General features: G+C 58.6%; 1 protein-coding gene across 2 annotated transcripts in view; it reads right to left on the bottom strand.

Annotated features, from left to right (window-relative positions):
* Window positions 1-3,189: 3,189 nt before the first annotated feature.
* Window positions 3,190-18,021, bottom strand: part of ITPK1 (inositol-tetrakisphosphate 1-kinase) — a 166,687-nt gene continuing 151,855 nt past the window's right edge. The window contains exons 8-12 of one of the 2 annotated variants that reach the window (XM_032837277.1): window positions 17,275-17,440; window positions 12,965-13,090; window positions 11,657-11,724; window positions 7,222-7,384; window positions 3,190-4,697 (exon numbers count right to left, since the gene is read on the bottom strand). In XM_032837277.1, the coding sequence (XP_032693168.1) occupies window positions 4,339-4,697; window positions 7,222-7,384; window positions 11,657-11,724; window positions 12,965-13,090; window positions 17,275-17,440 (882 nt within the window). In that variant the 3' untranslated portion in view covers window positions 3,190-4,338. The remainder of the gene's footprint in view (window positions 4,698-7,221; window positions 7,385-11,656; window positions 11,725-12,964; window positions 13,091-17,274; window positions 17,441-18,021) is intronic. The other variant, XM_032837278.1, reaches the window with a different exon arrangement.

Here is an 18,021-nt window from a genome sequence, read left to right as displayed (position 1 = left end):
CCTTGTCCCTGAAATAACCCATCCCAAAGATGGCCACCTGTGTTGTCATCACGTGGGACACAGGGGCGCCTGGGTGGCTCAGTCGGTTGAGTGTCTGCCTTTGGCTCAGGTCATGATCCCAGGGTCCTGGGATCAAATCCGACATCAGGCTCCCTGCTCAGTGGGGAGCCCACTTCTCCCTCTCCCTCTGCCAAACTCTCCCCCTGCTTGTGCTGTCTCTCTCTCTGACAAATTTAAAAAAAAAAATTTTTTTCACACAGAACACAGAGCCTCATCAAAAGAGCCGGAGGACGTTTCCTGGCTTTTCCAGAAGCAACAATCTTATGTACAGTCTGTCTATGCACAGAAACAGTGTATGTCTGTACACAATCAAGCACAAGGCAGCTTGGGGTTCCGGTCAATGTTGCTTGTTGCTTGTGGGAACAGGATCAGGGCATTAGGGCTGGTCACAGAGCACAGGTGTCCCTACAGCTGGAACCGCCAGATTTGGGGTGAAGTCACTATGGGAGAAGAGTTTTGAGAGAAAACAGATGACCCCACAGACAGCCCTGGAGGAAGAGGTCAGCCAGGCTGTGGGGAAGGGACAGCCCCTCCAAGCCACCAGTCATCATCAGTCTGGAAGTAAAGGAGAAACGCAAGCATTTCTGGAAAAGGCTCCAGGTGGGCTGGGCGGGGCCGGTGGTCAGAACCAGGAGTAGGAGTGCCCAGGTCCGACCACCCTAATGGTCCTGCGAACGGTCTGTATTGGAGGCTGGGGGTGTCGCTCCGAGATCACACTGGCCATGCTGCGTAGCAACAAGGGGCAGAGGCACAGGCCCTTCCTCGTGGAAGGCAGGACCTGCGAGAGCATCACGGGTCTGGAGTGTCAGCCACATCACGTCAGGCTGGGGCTCGGGCAGGGCGGAGCAGGGCAGGGCCAGGCTGGCTGAGGGAGGGAGCAGCCCGGAAACTTCGTCACGGATCAGCTCCCGTGGCCTTCAGGACAGCCAGTGCGCAGCTCCAGGTCTCTGCAGCTCCGGGCCAGGCCTATGGAGGGTGAGGGGCTGTCGGGGACCCCGCCGGGCGAATGATCACTTTCTAGAGCACAGAGGAAAAGCCGATGCAGACCCCAGGGACGCATGTGAAGCCATTCTTCTGCTGCATGGCCGATGGCCAGTGTGAGTGCCCAAGCCGACAAGCTTCCAGAATAGGATGAGGACATGGTCTCCTTTGGTCTCAGAGTGGCCACATGGCAGGCAACTGCTGGGTATCCTCGCTGGCTGGAAAGCTCGTTTCTGGCTGTGGGCCTTCCACCTTCCACGAGGCCCACGGGCAGGATTCTGGGTAGGGAGGAACTCCTTTTCACAGCTGTTCTCTCCAGCATTGACTGAGGCCCACTGAGAGGCTGCACCGTGGGACTGCCCAGGGTTCCAGCTGTGTCCACCTCCATGTTACGAAGAGCGGTTCCGGCCTGGCACACCCACCAGGCCCCTCCGTGAATGTAAGGACGCCACACCGGAGACTCCACGGGGCCCTTGGGAAGAGGTTAGATACCAAGAGCCGGCCCTCAGTTGGGGCCTGATGTCTGTGGAGTCACATCATTTTAGAATCAAAGCACCTGTAAGCAGAACTTAACCCCAGACCTCGGCTCCAGGTCGCCCAGGGCAGAGACCTTGCACGTGACCCTCTGGAACTACCCAGGGCCTCAGCCAAAATTCGGCCCTGGCAGTTGCTCCGGAGCCGCTGACATCAGGAGTGCCTCCAGCAGCCCCGGCCACTGAGACCCCCCCACCACGCCCTCCCCCCCCGCCCCGGCACCACCCCGATGCTTGGCAATGACTGCCCTTGGGGTTCTGGCGGGGCGGGCTCCAAGTGATACGCACGCACACCACAGCAGACCACTCCCAGCGGCCCTGACCCGGGGGCAGCACCAGCAAGCCTCCGGGGAAGAGGCTGCCAAGGCCAGGTGCATGTCAGTGGCTCCTTCCCTGATGCAGATACTGCCAGGCCTGAGGGGCAATGAACTCTATGGAGAGCGTCCCAGGACCCAAAACCATCAGTGCACCCACCTGACACTCCTCCCCACCGACAGCCCCTCCCCTCGTCTCTGATCCTGAAACCCTTGATCAGAGACGGTGCTTGCTGGATGGTGGTCACCAGCCCAGGCAGGGGCAGCCCGCTTGCTCTCACAGGGGGCCTTCCCTCTGCCGCCACCTGCTGCTCCCAGGTCTTTATGAAGGGGAACCCCACCCCTCAGTTTCCGCCGCCAGAAGCAGCGGTCACCCTGCTTGCCGCGGGCATCGAGGCCAGTGGGTAACGGTTACTGGATCTGTGGGCCCTGGACCTGAGTGTGTATGACCCTGGGGTGGGGGCGGGGGTACACCTAAGTTACACAGGAACACGACCTGGCCAGGGGGCCCAACCTGGCATCGGGGGTCACACTGCACCACCCCCCACCTGTTCTTGAGGCAGATAGGGACTGGAATTTCAAGAACAGGCCAGGAGAACGGCATAAACTTTCAGCAACATCTGTAAACACATGTGAAATGCAGTTTCATTTCAGTAGTTTATTTTGGAGACAAAGCAGTGCAAGAGGCCAGTCGCGCTTTCCTGCTTCCCCGGGGCTCAGGGTTGGGCTAGGAAAGGCGCCGTACAGACATTATAATCGGGGTTCAACACTCAAGTCGTGTAAACGCAGTTAGTTGGTGGGCCCTCGGGTTCCAAGCCAGCCGGGCGCTCTGATGGCACCAGCTCTCCCCCTAGGCCCAGCCCCGGCTCGGTGGCGGCCACCACCCAGCCCTTCCTTTCCTGAAGGTGGGTGACCCCCACACCCCTGCTGAGCCAGGCCTGAAGGTACCCCCAAATGCCCAGGCCAACAGCCTCTCTGGAAGCATCCTCACCAGACCATGCAGGACAGCCCAGAGGCTTTCCGACTTGCTCAAAGTGAAGGGATATCTGAAGACACGAGATCATGCTCAGAGGGTCCTATGCATCTCACCCAGGTTCACCCTGATCCAGGCTGACAAAGCCCCTGGCCAGCCGCTTTCTCTGTGGAGGGGCGGGTGGCCTGCCCGCTGCACCTTGGGAACCAAGCGGCCCACGGGATCTGCTGCCATCGGGCGCCGGGCTGAGGCTCATGGAGGAGGGGGTACCAGTTTCCTACCCTCTGGGGCTGCAGCTCCCTTCACACTCGGCTGGCGTAGCGCTTAGGGCTTACAGTGAGCGCGGGAGGGTGGGCAGGCCCGCTGGGCGGGTGTGAAAAGACGTGAGGCATACAGGCAGCTTCCCCCCGAACACCTTTAGGCCAAGGGGAGGTGCATCAGGCTGACTTCTCAGAGAAGCAGGTGCCCCGTCGCGGGCTGGGGCCTCATGCCTGCCCTTCCGAGTTCTCTGGGCTCAAACGCTCATCAGACATAAGGACACAGAGGCCCGGCAACTCCCGGGGTGATCTGTCCAAAGTCGCGGCCCAAATCCTTGGCACAGGCAGGATGAGCCCGGGGGCTCCCAAGCAGGCAGTCTTGTCCTGGGTCCTGGGGAGCAGTGCCTGGTCGGGGCAGGAGGCCCCCCTGCAGGGCTGCACAGGACCCTTCATGGTCCACCAGGGCCTGGTGGACCCCTGGAAGCAGGACATGGAGAGAAGCCAACTCAAGGCCTTGGCCTCGCCCGGGAAACTTCCTTCTCCTTCCCTTTTGGGAGCAGGCAACAGGCGGACCACAGCCCAGACCCCCTGCACAGAATCCCCCAAGGAAACAGCAGGTGTGCCTCTCACTTGCTCTTGGGAGGGACAGCCGCACACCTGGCTGGGGCTCTCGGCCCTGTTCCTCACAAGGCTGCGGAGGCGGCCAGTCGGAGGGGGACAGCTAGAGGGCCTGGCCTGGGTGCAGGGGGCTTGGAGAAGAGAGAGAAGGAACCCCTCACTTGCTCTGCTCAGCCACTAAAAGCCTGCTCCCCTCCGGGGTCCCCGAGGCCTGATCCACAGCAGCCATCGAGACAAACAGACGTGGATGGACACACACACACGCTCACACACACACACACACACACACACACCTTACACTCAGACCTAGTGTTGAAGACACAGCAAGTGTAAACCCAGTGAAGACATCTGCACAGCAGGCATCCGGCGGGACGTCCATCTCCCCCAAGGCTGGACCACTTGGGGTTCTTTGCCATCTCCCCCCTCCACCACCCCTTATCAGGTTAAAAATTTAAAAAAAAAAAAAAAGAAGAAGAAGAAGAAGAAGAGGAAGAAGAATCAGATCGCTGGGAATTCTCGGTCGGAGCGTCACCGCGGGGAGCTGCCGGCCCAGCAGGTGCACTCTGCGGCCCGCGCCGCCCTCTGGGTCCCGGGCTCCACGGCTACTGGGAGGAGGCCTTGGTGGCCAGCGAGGCCACGCAGTGCTGCTGGAAGCTGGGGGACACGGCGGCGGTGCAGCCGAGTCTCTGGTGCGGGAGCTTGGCGGTGCCTCCCGGGCCCACGCCGCCCGCGTCGGCCTCAGCCGTCCAGGGGGGGTCCGGGCCCATCAAGTTGCTGCAGCAGCCGGGGCCCGCGCTGCACGTCCGCTCGCCCGCCAGGCCGCCCGCCTGCTCCGCTAGGAGCCTGCTGTGCCTCAGCGGGGCCGCGTCCCCCGCCGCCGCCGTGGCTGCACTCTGGCCCTGCAGGACGGTGGCCACATGGTTCAGGAGGTCTGTGAAGAACTCGCTGACGCCCTCGTAGCCTGCGGGTGGGAAAGACAACAGGCGCTGAGCCAGGCTGCGGCAGAAACGGGTCGGGGGCGCAGGGCAGAGCGGGCGCGGGGCGCACAGGGCTCCCAGAACTCAAGGTGGGCACGCTCGGGATGTACAGGAAACCGAGGCTCAGTAACTAAAGGGACACATTAGAGCCACCAAGCCTAGACTCGAAGTTGGGTGTGGGCGGCCCCCAAGGGCTAGTCCTTAAATTCAGCTGTCCCCAGGGCGTGAGAAGTTGTCACGCTCGAGTGGATGGGCAGACGCCCTGTGCCCGGCCCCTCTCAGGCACGGTGTCGGGGTCTCGCGGACTCACCCACCCGGTGTGCTAAGACACACGTGGGGCAAGAGGAACGGCGGGACGCAGCAGGACCAAAGGCCCGCTCCTCACACTCCATCACCAACAGCCCTCTGCTCCACACGGCCCAGCCTCAGAGGGCATCGGGACCCTCGCCCGTCCTCTAGGATGGCCCTCGCAGCCGCCAGCACAGCCCGGACACTCTCCTGTCACAGGAGAGCCTGCCCGGGGCCAGGCAGCAGGGGTGGCCTCCACTGTCCACAATCTAACTTGCCCAGAAAATAACATGGTGGTTTTGAGGGACCCGAGGCGGACGGGAGGAAGCGGAGGTGCCCACCGCAAAAATAAGCAGGCAGAACAGCTGAGAAGCAGCACACTCATTCTTCACAACGCTGACAGCCTCTCTGCCCACACTGGCTCAAAGTGACTGTCTCTCCTCTGCGCACGCGGGATGCCCTCATGTCACCCAGCCCAAACCGCATAGGCTGGGAGGGGCCGGCTCAGGATCTTGCACAGAGCCAAAGCACAGAGAGCTCCACACTCTCACCACCTCCCAACTCCACCCTTCTAGAACTTCCACCCTGACAGCCCTGCATCGCCTCCCTCCCCTGTCCCACCAATCCCTGGCCACCTCTTGTCCTCACTGTCCTCACGCCCATGTCCTCCCTGCTTTAGAGCCCCTCATTTATTTTCATTGTTCCCCAGACATGTCCTGGATTCCCTTAGTCTCTCTCATTCCGTCCCTTACTCATCAAAACCCCACCTCTACCAACACCCAGGTCTCCGTGCAGGGTGCACCCAGGGTGACTAGAGAAACACAGGCCATTGTCCCAACACGGGCCTCGGTGACTCACTCCCACCTACCTCAGAGTGAAACCCCACGCTCTCAACACGCCACAGGGCAGGGCTCTTCTCTGGCCTCCATGTCCCAGGCCCTCCCAGAGCCCTCAGGGGCTATCTCCTTCCCTTCCTGCCAGGCTCTGCTCCACCACGTCAAGAAGGAGCCCCCGGGTGCCCCTGTCCTCTGACGTCAGGGCTCCAGCAGCCTCGGTCACACTGCACCTGTGTCCAGACCAGCTGGGACACACAGTAGGCCCTCGACTGAATGACGGAAAGAGCCAATGGTGTCCTGCCAGCCTTGGTCTCCTGGGCAGTGACCTGCGATGGTGGCTGGGCCTGGCTACAAGCTGAGTCAGGGGACACACGTCAGGCATGCAGCCCAGGAGCCACTCAGCCTGGGTCACGTGCCACACCCCATGCGAGAGGCCTTATTACCCTGCATACCCCCACCCCAAGCACTTCCCACAGGCCACGCTTGGGCTCTCCCCCGAGACACTAACCTCCCTGAAGGTAAAGAATCATTCCTGAAGGTTTTTATACGCATTGGGCAGTGACACTGACGTAACCTCCACATGGCTACTTAATGAAGGGGGACAGTCCGAGCTAGCTGGGAGGGCAGACGGGCCAGCCACGGGATGCGCCCGTGCAAAGAGGGCTCATTCCGGGAACACCAACTAGGGACATCACGGCCATCACCCCTGCAGGCTAATGGTTCGCTGAGGGTTCACTGGGTGCTCTCCCACTGAGCCCCCTTGCTGCGTCGAGACGAGGAGGCACGACAGAGCCAGGCCATGACAGCAGCCCATAGGGGCCTGAGATAGACTTTCCACTCAGGGATCTGGCAGATAGCAGGGAGCAGGCGCTGAAGCCACGGGGAGCTGGCCGGCTCCGCATCCCTAGAACCACAGCTCAGGGCCTGGGCAGGAGCACGGCCACACCACCACCGTGTCCTGTGACCTGGGATTAGTTGTCCCTCCCTAGAGACTCGGTTCCCCGCAGGTAAACCATGGAGAGTGTACTCCCTCCGGGATCCTTTCAGCTCATTCAATCTAGAAATACTCAATAGATTAGCTGCAGTTTGGCCAACAAAGGCTAATGCTGACAGTACAGCATCAGGGGAGGAAGGCGAATGGTGTTTGGTGCTGTGCCCACTAAGCGCCCTGAGCTCCCCCGGCTAGAGGCACGGACCTCGTCTGCCAACTTCATCACATGCTACAAACCCATTCTGCACGTGGGCTGAGGCCTAGCGGGACCATGTTGACCCCAGGCCCCACCGACAGGGAGGGAGGGAGCTGGTCAACCTGACCCGTCTGTGCCAGCGTCCGAGGACACGGGTCTACAGACTGACGAAGGCGGTTCCTGGCTCTGCCGCTCACCTGGGAAGGCATTGATGTCGATGACTGCGTGCTGCCCAGTCTGGTTGTTGATGATGATGTCAATCCCGAAGAGTGACACACCCAGTGCCTGCCGAAGGGCCCGGGACAGCTCCCGGATGACCTCGTCGCTCGGCCTCTCGAACACGCCCTCAATCTTGTCCAGCTGTGCGCACACGCACGCGTGCACACACACACACACACACACAAACACACGGAAGTCAAGTCAGGCCACAGGTGGGGTGGTGCAACACCTATACCACACACAGAGACCCCACTCGGGTGCCCCAAATCCTAGCCTTCCCCTCTGGAAGGGGGCAGGACAGACCCCTGGTGAGCAGCACTCCCACGACCACTCCCCAAGTCCCACAGATGACTGGGCAGGTATTAAGTGTCTAGGATGCACCACCCCTCTAGTTCCTGTAACAACCCAGACGGACGGCCCCACAAGTCTGGTCTGCTCTAGTTCCAGCCAGCCGGGGACAGACACATGGATTTTCATGGGCTCCAGCTTGGCCCCTGGAAGGGCCACCAAGGAAGGGGAACCTTGGAAAGGATTTGGGATCAGGAGGACAGGGATCTGAATCCCGACAGTGACTTTCTAGCCCTGGGGGCCTAGGGAAAAGTACTCGGCCTCACCGTGCCTCAGTTTGCTCATGTGCAAATGGGACCAACAAGGCCTCTCTCCTCTGCTGGTCGCTGATGTGGTGGGAACAGTATGGGCCTGGCTACGAGGAGATGCACACCTGCATTTTAGGGCAGGGAGGGCCTCTAAGTCCGTCAGGGGAAGGTTACAGGAGATACCCCATGAATACCGCAGTCCTGAGTCCTGGCGGCTGTGGGGCTCAGGGGCCGGAGGGGAAGAAGGGTGGTAGACTCGTCAGATGGAAAGTGAAGCTGGGTCAGAAACTGACACAGAATTACCAGGTGACCAGCAATTCCTATCCTGAGTATATACCCAACAACCTGAGAACGGGCACTCGTCTGCCAGCGTTCAAAGCGCTGTTCACGACAGCCAAAGGTGGAAACGATCCAAGTGTCCAACAACACACAGACAGACACACAAACCGGTTTCCACGCGACGGAGCATTATTTGGCTACACCATGGCACAGCATGGGCGAAACCTCGAAATGGCAAGCCAAGAGGAAAAACCCAAACACCATCGGTCACACATTGTATGACCCTGTCATGAAAGGTCCGGAATAGGCAAGTTCATTCAGATGAAAAGCAGATTCGTGGCTGCCAGGGGTTGGGAGGAAGAGGGGAGGCGGGGTGACCACTGAATGGATACAGAGTTTTATTCAGAGGTGGTGAAAATGTTTTAGAACATGGTAGAAGGAGAGGATTATACAACATGGTGAACGACTAAATGTCCCTGAACTGTTCACTTGAAAATGGCTACATTGTGGGGCGCCTGGGTGGCTCAGTGGGTTAAACCTCTGTCTTCAGCTCGGGTCATAATCCCAGGGGTCCTGGGATCGAGCCCCGCATCAGGCTCTCTGCTTAGCAGGGAGCCTGCTTCCTCCACTCTCTCTGCCTGCCTCTCTGCCTACTTGTGATCTCTGTCAGATAAATAAATATCTTTCAAAAAAAAAGAAAAAAAAAAGAAAATGGCTACATTGTATGTTATGTGAATTTCACTCCATTAAAAAAAAATAATAATAAGCTGAGTCAGGAGAGCTAAGGACAGAGCCCTGGGCACAGATGGTCCTTCCCCCAGCACAGGTAGCTAGAATGGCTGATAGGGAACTTCCAGACACACACAGAGCAAGGAGCGTACACCAGGGCACCATCAGTGGTCCCCCGTGAAAGCCACAGCCACCAGCTCTGCACAATCTGCAGGGCCCCCAGGCCCATGACCCTGCTGCCTCGGTGTCCTAGCAGAGGAAACACCTTCTAGGGGGCAGTGCCAGCCTGGCTGTAACAAGCCCTTGTCACTGAGCCCCTGCCCAAGCCAGGACCCACCTCGAGGTCACTCCTGCCAGCCAGAGGTTCAGCCCAGCGCGGCAGCTCGGCCACCGGATCAGTGGCCCGGGGTCCACCCCAAGTCAGAGAGAGCCCGACAGATGCCTCGGCATAGCCCATATCCCCCTGCAGGCTCTGAGCCGTCCCGTCCCCTTCGGAGTCTGGTTTTCTCACTCCAAGAAATGGGGTAATAGAATCACAGGCACCGGGGATATGGGAGCCAAGAGCCGGCACCCAGGCGCGCCAGCGAGGGGCTCTACGGCTCTCCACCACATCTCCTAACACACTGCTCAGAAAAGCACTTTCTCAGCTCAGCTAAGGCATCTCAGAAATCCTCCGGAGGCTGTTTGATGATCTTAAACTCAACAGCCATCCTAGGACAAGACAAAGGCACAGAGATCCTGGGTTGTCATCGCAAAGGCGACGATGACCCTCTGGGAAATGGGGAGGCAACGGAGGTCACCCTCCTCTGCGTCCACTAACTCCCCGCATCCCCCGACCACCCTGCAGGGCAGGAGGGGAAACAGGCTCAGTGAGGCAATGGGACCCCCGGGCCAAACGTCTGAAACCCGGTGGAGTCCGTCTCACCAGGGTCTGCGCTCTTGACTCATCCCCTAGACGCTGGTGTGTGGGGGCCCGAGAGTTAGATGTGGGTGGGGTTCACCTTCAGCAGCCTCCAGAGGGGGAGGGAGGCTTCAAGGCTAGGCCATGGCTCCCTGCACGGCCCCCTGCACGAGGCCTTGATGGGGACTAGAGGTACTCCAGGTGGGAGGGAGGAAGGCAGGAGGGGCTCACATCTCCCACAGAAAGGGTACGGCTAAGTGTGTGCTCTTGTCCTGTTTCATGTGGTGTCAGTCCTGGGGGCCTCCTGCGTGGCAGTCAGGAGCTAAGGGGAAGGAGGAGATGGGGGCACATCCTATAGGTAGAGGAGGCCCCAAAATCTCTCTAAGCTTTCCCATTTCACAGATGAAGAAACAGGCTGAGCAGCAGGCAGGTAATTATCTAAGAACGTTACCTGAGACACTTGGGCATCAGTGAGCAGCCCCCGGGGCCGCCAGAGCCACATGGGACTGGTAGGGATAGCGTCCCGGGAAGTCTGTGGAATGCCATCTCCCTCCCCAACTGCGAGTCACTGGCCACTCAAGGACTGAGAGCCTCTTAGGGAAGAAGCCCTGCGGACTGGGTCAGTCTAGAGTCTCTGAAGGTTAGATGACCAGCAAAGCTTTTCTTGTACAAAACAGCTTCTTACATCTTACAGTGCACACAGCCAGGCGCCGAGAGGTTCTGTTTAAAATCTGACTCTTCTCCAAGCTTCCTGGACCATGGCACTTGTTCCTAGGCAACATCTATCAATATCTTGAGGGACACCGGTGCTCCCTCCAGGTCCCTGTCCACGCCTGTGCTCTGTCAAACCCTCAGCACACCGCTGGCTCCTCAGAGGAACCAGACACAAACAAGAAATGAACAGGCGGCCTGGGCTGGGGAGGGGATGGCGGGGAGGCAAGATGAAACAGGCACGTGCTTGCCCCCAACACAGGAAGGAGGGGAGTAAGGCCCAGGGGCAGGGGCCGACTGTGGATGCTGTTGGTGAGAACAGCGTAGGACAAGGAGGAAGACCCAGGCAAATCCTCCCAGATTAGCCAGCACGGCCATGACTCAGGAGACCCAGCCCAGGGCTCTAAGGTCAGGGGCGAGGGGCAGCAGAGACCGCCAGCCCGCTGGACTTGAGAGGGATGGAAGCAGCTGCCCCAGGACAAATTTCTAACTCTGGCTGAGTACTGTGCTGCAGGTACCAGCGAGGGAATAAGTCCTAAATTCCCAAGACACCCAGCTTCGGAACAGACTGCTCTGGGATCGTGAGCCAGTGTGGCCCCTGAGTGAACAGCCCTGTGAGTTTGGAGAAGTCACTCAACCCTCCTGATCACGAGCCTCCCCACTCCAGAGAATGTAGCTGTCTGCCCGGCTCCCGCGAGGCTGTGGCGAGGCCCGGCTGTGACACCATGGGGCACCTCGGATGGTGCCTGACCCACCGCAGTGTTCACGGAACTCGCCCCGAGTCCTGCCATAGGGGAACTGCCACCCCCGCCCCCACCGAGGTACTAGCAGGCCCTTAACAAACGCTTACTGGATTCACGTGGACAAGGAAAGAGAAAAGAAAACGGGGTGTGATGTTGCCTCCTACCCCCTTTTATAAATCAGGAAAAAGGCAGATTAGAAAACAGGTCTTCAAATTCCCCGTGACTTGGGAGATGGGTGGGGAGATCCTCACTCTGGGAGAAAAGTTAAAAAATCTTTCCTAGGGAGTAGCCCAGAAGTCCGCGGGTGTGGCTGTGATGGCCTGCAGCAAGCCAAGAAAGGGGGTCTCTAGTCCCCCCCACCCTGCTCTGCTGGAGCTCAGCCCTCAGCCCCACTGCCAGCGGCACCCCCCACCCCACGTTAGGAGGGAAGGCCGCCACAGCGGAAGGAACATACTGCGGTCAGGACCGACGAGGACTCCGGCTTGGACACGTTGTGACTGTTGAAGAAGATGGACTCCCGGTCTGAAAAAGCAAAGACAAGAAGGAGCAGGCGTTAGCTCAAGGTGGGGATGGTGACTCCAGCACCTGACACCAGGGGGCAGCACCACCCAAGCCACAGTCTTGGTGGCCTTAGCAGCAGCCAACCTGGGGCCCCCATGAGCCAGGCACCCCCACGCCAAGGAGACAGGGCATCATGACCGGAAACACGTCCACTCAGGGCTCCCGTTTCCCATACAAAATTAATTGTCTTAGCGAGCCTACCTCTGCTACCATCTTACTGTATCCTGTCTGCGTTTCCCAACCCCTTTGGCCCCACCCATTCCAGAGTGCGTCTGGTGTGTCTTATGGACATGGCACTAGAGAGGGGGCTTAGGGGATGGTGCGAGGGCTGAGCACATGGGAAACACAGTGTACCGGGAGCATCAAAGGCCTGAAGTCAAGAGGTCCAGTAAATGCCATTTAATCCAGTAGTCCCAGCCCCTCGCGGTATCTGCCCATGGAACTCCTTTTCAGGGCAGCACTTGAGAAATACACCCACGCAGCCGATTGGCACGTGCATGTTTAGAACACAAAGGTTCTCCTGCTTCCCGACTACACACGGGGCAACGGGAAATCAAAACATGAGCTTCTGTAGGGTCCATTCAAGGAAAGTACACAGAACGATTTGTTTGGCTTTGGAAGCTGGCACAGCCCCCCAAAATACCCTCCTCCTCTTCCCACACCATACTTCCTGGTCCACCTCTGCCTCCCAGCACACCCTCAGTCCCACTGGGGCACCCAGGTGGGCACACCGATCCCAAGAGTGATGAGTGCAATAAGCAGTTGGTTAGTCTATCCATCCCATGGAGTGAGGCTGGTCCGTCACACGTTCTGGAGCACTTGGAAGCATGGGCACAGGAATGCAAGAATCACAAAACTGTGAGCTTCACCACCCCATACCCCCCCACCAAGAATGACATGAGGATGTCCTAGGCCATGAGCCCCTCCGGGGCACCGGCGGCCTCTGCTTCAGTCCCTCCAGGATGGGGCATGGTGACTCCCGTCCCCAGGACACATTGATCACCCCCGGGACCCAAGGCCCTAAGCGCAGGACAGGAAGGGCCTTGGTTGAGCACCACGATGTGGGGGGACCAGGCTGCAGGGGGCACCTGCTCTGATCGCCAAGGACCCCCCACCCCAGCTCCAGGATTACGACGCTGCAACAATCATGCATGAGAAAGTGATTCGGGCGGAGGCCAAGCAGGCAGGTGCTGAGATGTACCTGGCGTCCTTCCCGCTAGTGAGGCACACAGGCCCCTTGCCGCCCCGGTGTACCCGACAGTCCTCCCGCCGCTCCGACCAGAGCCATTCCAGACGGGGGGCACGAGAGACGGTCCTGGGGAAGAGCCTGGGGAAAATAAACACCCTGCAGGACTTGCGCCAGGCAACCCCACCGATCTCTACTTCTGGGCGCTGACAGCCAAGAAGAGTGAGCCCTGAGCGGTGGCAAGGCCTGTGGGCCAGGGGACAGAGTGGGGCTCGGGCAGCTGGAGTGGGGGTCTGGGCCTTCTGCAGGCACTGCTCACCTATTTACCCTGCAGCCCAGCCAGGCCCAACCCTACCAAACTCAGGGTGCACCAGGACAAGGAAAGTGGGTGGGGTGCCTCCCACCCACCAAGGGTCCCCAATGGTGGCAGACCAAGCCTGGGTGTGGGGGGCGTGGGAAAGGGTCACACAGAGCAGGCAGACATAGCAAAGTTCAGGGAGGCCAGGAAGCCTACAGGAGCCACAAGGGATCACCACGAGTGTTTATGCCGGGAAGGCAAGAAGCTGGGCACTCAGAAGGGCAGAGCCAGCAGCTGCTGAACTGGACAGGCCGTGCCACCCAATGGCTCCTTGTGGCAGGAAGACAGACCACACGTGTAGATCATTTCACGGGAGACTGCTTCCCCCTTAGCTACCTCTGACCTGAGGGCTCAGGCCAGACAACTGTTCAGGACTGGTGCGGGGGGCATCCTCTGCTCACATCCTACCCGTGCCCAGCCCAAGCAGGGGCCACAGGGCGTGTGGGCAGCCTCCGGCCACTCCCTGACACCGGAGACCAGGAGGCTGAGACGGGTCAGAATGGGTCACACGTCCTTTGATGTGGGGAGCTTCAAGAGACCCAGGTCCTTCTAAGGATGAAGCTGGCTAAGCCCTGGCATGCTGGTCACAGGGGCACTCTGGATCTGGGGCCCCAGGCACTGCCTGTGTCCACAGCAGTCCTGAGATACACGGGGGTGGGGAGACAGTGAGGGGAAAAGGAGTGCCGTGGCCCCCAATTTACAGATGAGAAAAACAGGTTCAAAAGAAGAGAGTAAATGGCCAGCTCACTCCCCCAGTGCTCCAGTAACCCGGCCGTTGAGGGCAGCGGCCACCGCTCTTCCGCTCTGCCTCATGTTCACGCGTGTCTCTGGGCCGGGGGACGGGTCACAGCGCTGCAGGGGGGGGGCTGGGAGGGGCAGATGTTCTTCAGGATCCCATACATGTTTACACTGCACAGAGGGACTGGCCCTGGCTGCCCCGTCCCAGGGGCTCCCCAACCCAGTGGTGGCCCAGGACCCCACTGCTTCCTCTGGAGCCTTGCATCTGTGCCATGATGACTCTTTTCATTCTTTCCACATGCGTGTTCTCTCCTGCCAGAATACGAGCACATCGGGGCAGCGTGCTTGGCTGACTGTCTCGGGCCCTCCTGGATCAGTACCTGGCACGGGGCCGGGCACATGGCAGATTCAAGGCAATACAGCATCTACGGAGAGGCTCGAGCTGACAGGTCAGCGAACCAGAGCCTGGCGGCCTGCCTCTGTAAGTACGGTTTGTGGGGCCGCAGCCAGGCCCAGAGGCTTCTGTCTTGTCTGCAGCCATGTTCCTGCTCCAAGGGCAGCAGAGCTGGACGAACTTACTACCTGGCGCTTTGCAGAAAAAGTCTGCTGAGCCCAGCTCTACGTGCTAAGTGATGCCATTCTTTTATGGACCCCGTGGGGGAAAAGGCCCAGGAAGGACAGCAGAATAAAGGCGCCAGTCCGGACAGTCAAGAAACAGGAATAAATCTACCATGCAAAAGGGGGAGCAGAGAAACGTGCCCATCTGGATCCAGGCCCTAGGGGGAGAGGGGGAGCAACTGCCCCAACCGTGAACCACAGGCGGAGAATGCGCCTGGGGCAGGCCAACATCAACCGTCTCAGCAAGAAGCTGACTGCCGTCTCAGCCGAGGCAAGTGGCAAGACACACCTGACTTCAGAGAGGTCATCCGGTAAAAACCAAGATCTGAGAATCAACAGAGCATGGTCGTTATGGAGGGAAGGCTAGTTTCCCTGGCTCCCCCAGGGGTCCTGAAGAATCCCACTCAAGGCACCCCCAGCTCCGTGCGTGGACCGAGGAAGCTGCAGGCCTGATGTACTGGACCAGAACCAGAAAGCCTGGATGGGGGCTGGAAGGAGGCCGGAGCCCCAGAGCCCCCCCGGCTCCACTGGTCCAGCCTGAAGGGCCCCTGCCGAGTTATGCTTCTGATCCGGGAAGAAAACCCGCACCTAGAGGACAAAGCCCGCACCAGCTCCTTGGCACGAAGCCGCGAAGGCTGCAGACACGAGACCAGCTCTGGGGATGGGTGGACGGACGCTGAAAGTTACTCAGCTTGTCTGAGCACAATAATCATTTTGGCATCAGCTCTGTGTGCTTATCTACTCATTGACTTAGCCCCCACCGACATTTCATGGAAAACTGGCAAGCTGGGAATGGTCAGGAGGAGACACACAGACTTGGAGCCCATCCCCTGCTGCTAAGGGCTCCTGGTGCTGAGACAGAAGCTCGCCTAGTACTTTGCAACCAGGAGGAAAGGAAGGAACAAAAGGGATACTTTTTGTCTGCACGGCAAGGAAACCTGGTAATAAATTTCTTTCAGAGGCACAGGGATTTTGGTAATGAAAAAAAAAAAAAAAGAGAAAGAAAGAAAGAAAAAAGAAAGGAAGCTACATAAGGTATACCACTCTAAGTTTAATATATTTTCCACAGACTCCAAACACACATTTTTTTTTAAAAATCAGGAAAATAATAGAGGATTTTTAAAAACTAGTTTCTTGGGGAGCCTGGGTGGCTCAGTTGTTTAAGCATCCAACTCTTGATCTCAAGGTCTTGATCACAGGTTATGAGTTCAAGCCCCAAGCTGGGCTCCAAGCTGGGCATAGAGCCTACTTAAAAAAAAAAGAAGTCTCTTCCAGCCCATAATTTATAAGAATGTCTCTTCCTGGTATATAATCACACGCAAAAAGACCTCCCCAGACCCTGGTCCTCTCACCCCCAGGTCATTCTATCATCCCAGTGTGTAGGGACTGGGACCAGGGTGACAATGGGATGTCCCAAACCCGGACAATGCAGCCTTGAGTCCTGGGGCCTGCTCTCTGTGTTGTGTTAATGGGAAGGAAGAAGCTGTCTGGGGAAGAACAGCTGAGAAGGGAAGACGAGCACAGCTGAACTTCATTCAAGAGGAGTGGCTTAAAGCCACCAGGAGCGGATGGTGACAGGCAGTCCCAGCAGGAGAGACTTTAAGAAGACACAGCTGTTGGCTCAGACGAAGACGGGACAGCCCAGTGTTTCAGTGCACCTGGCAACGGCGGGTCTCCTCGCAAAGACGGATGCACGGAGTGCTGGAACAAGCCACATGAGGACAGTCGAACGTCCTCCAAGGGGTCCTCTTAGAAGGCTCTGCTTATTTCCAAGACGCTGTCCCTCTGTTCCAAAGCTTTCTAGAACTTGCCTTAGAGATGCCTCAGGGCCCCCAGAACATTCTTTTGAGTAGCCCCAGCACCAGCAAATCCCTATCTTAGTGTCTGTTTTTGAAAGGGCCAAAGGTCACCTGGTGTCAGGAGAACAGATAAAAAAAGGTCCAGCTCGTGGAGCCCTCGGCCTGCAATGATGGCAGCACCCCACGGATACCGCCGCCCTGTGACACCTGAGGCACACCCAGGACCCGGAACCCTCAGACTCGATCCTTACCCCTGCAAGGCGGGGCCCGGTGGGGGTGACTGTGCCCACCTGAACTCACGGGAGGTCCCAAAGTGAGGAGTGCTGCAGGACTCCTTAGGGTGCGCACGGTCACCTCAGCGGCCGCAGAAGCAGCTAGGAACCCAGTGTTTCCCCACTTGGAGAAAGGGGACCTGATAAAGGAGTCAGCACTCTGGCCCTCAAAATACAATGGGGCCCCTTCCCAAGCCCTCACTTCCATGAAGGGCCCATCATCCATTCCAGCATGTTCCTCGTGACTCTCCTTTCTGCGTGGGGCCCCAGGAAGCACCCTGGGTGCAGACAGCTTTCAGACGCTTCCGGGAGCTGCCTACAGTGGTTCGCATGGATGGAGCCCTTACAATGACCTGGTGGGATGGGGTTTCACCTTGTTCTCCGAGACCTCCTCACCCAATGCACGCAACTCCAACCTTCGGACTGGCCCATCCCCGCCCCCCACCTCCAAAATAACACAGGGTAGCGGGGGGAGAGCTGTGGGACGGATGGCTGATGCCTGTCCCAGATGGGCCCCGAGACAGCGGGAAGCCTGGTTACCTGACGTCCCCGCAGAGAAGTTCTTCAGCGAGGGCCTCTGGACCACGGTGTAGGACTCGCCCACCACAAACACCTTATACAGGACAGCATTGTGGTTGATGAAGTTCTGGACCACACAGGGCGGCTGGATGGCACTCAGGCCCTCCTGGTTGAACACGATGGCCATCTGTGGAGACAGGGGCCAAGGGCTCTGTCAGAGTCCACCACCTACTCGGTCTTAGACACAGGGGCATGTCACCGGTCCAGAGCTCTGCCACCAAGGACCATCCCAGTGAACCGAGGACTCTCTGGGAAGAATCTCAAGCCAGGGCAAATGGAGTGAGAGTTGAGAACACCTGGGAATCAATTCACTCCTACTGTGGCAGTCTGGAAACCCTGCACCATCAGGTTCTCCCTATACGGCTGAGCAGACAGTGTACTGCACAACTCCACTTTTCACACTGTAATCCAGGGAATGGCACCTGAATTGTATATTACTCAATCTTTAGGACCTCCTTAGAGGTTCCTCCACAAAGATCCAGGCGAGGCAGGAAGAGCAAGGCAATGGATGGGGAGTTGGGAAGCTCTGAATCAAAATCTGTATGTCAACAAGGGCTGCCTCTGGTTGAGCACTCACGACACGCCCAGCCCTGTTCTGACTGCTTTGTGTGAGTCACCTGGTGCTGTCCTGACAATACACCTCTAAGGGGGGTACTGTTCTCATGCACCTTTTACAGATGAGGAAACTGGGGCCCTAAGAAACTCAGT

The sequence above is a fragment of the Lontra canadensis genome, unplaced genomic scaffold, assembly GCF_010015895.1.
Source record: "Lontra canadensis isolate GAN:19392208 unplaced genomic scaffold, GSC_riverotter_1.0 scaffold98, whole genome shotgun sequence".
Taxonomy (NCBI): Eukaryota; Metazoa; Chordata; class Mammalia; order Carnivora; family Mustelidae; genus Lontra; species Lontra canadensis.
This window is presented reverse-complemented; position numbering and strand designations above follow the sequence as displayed.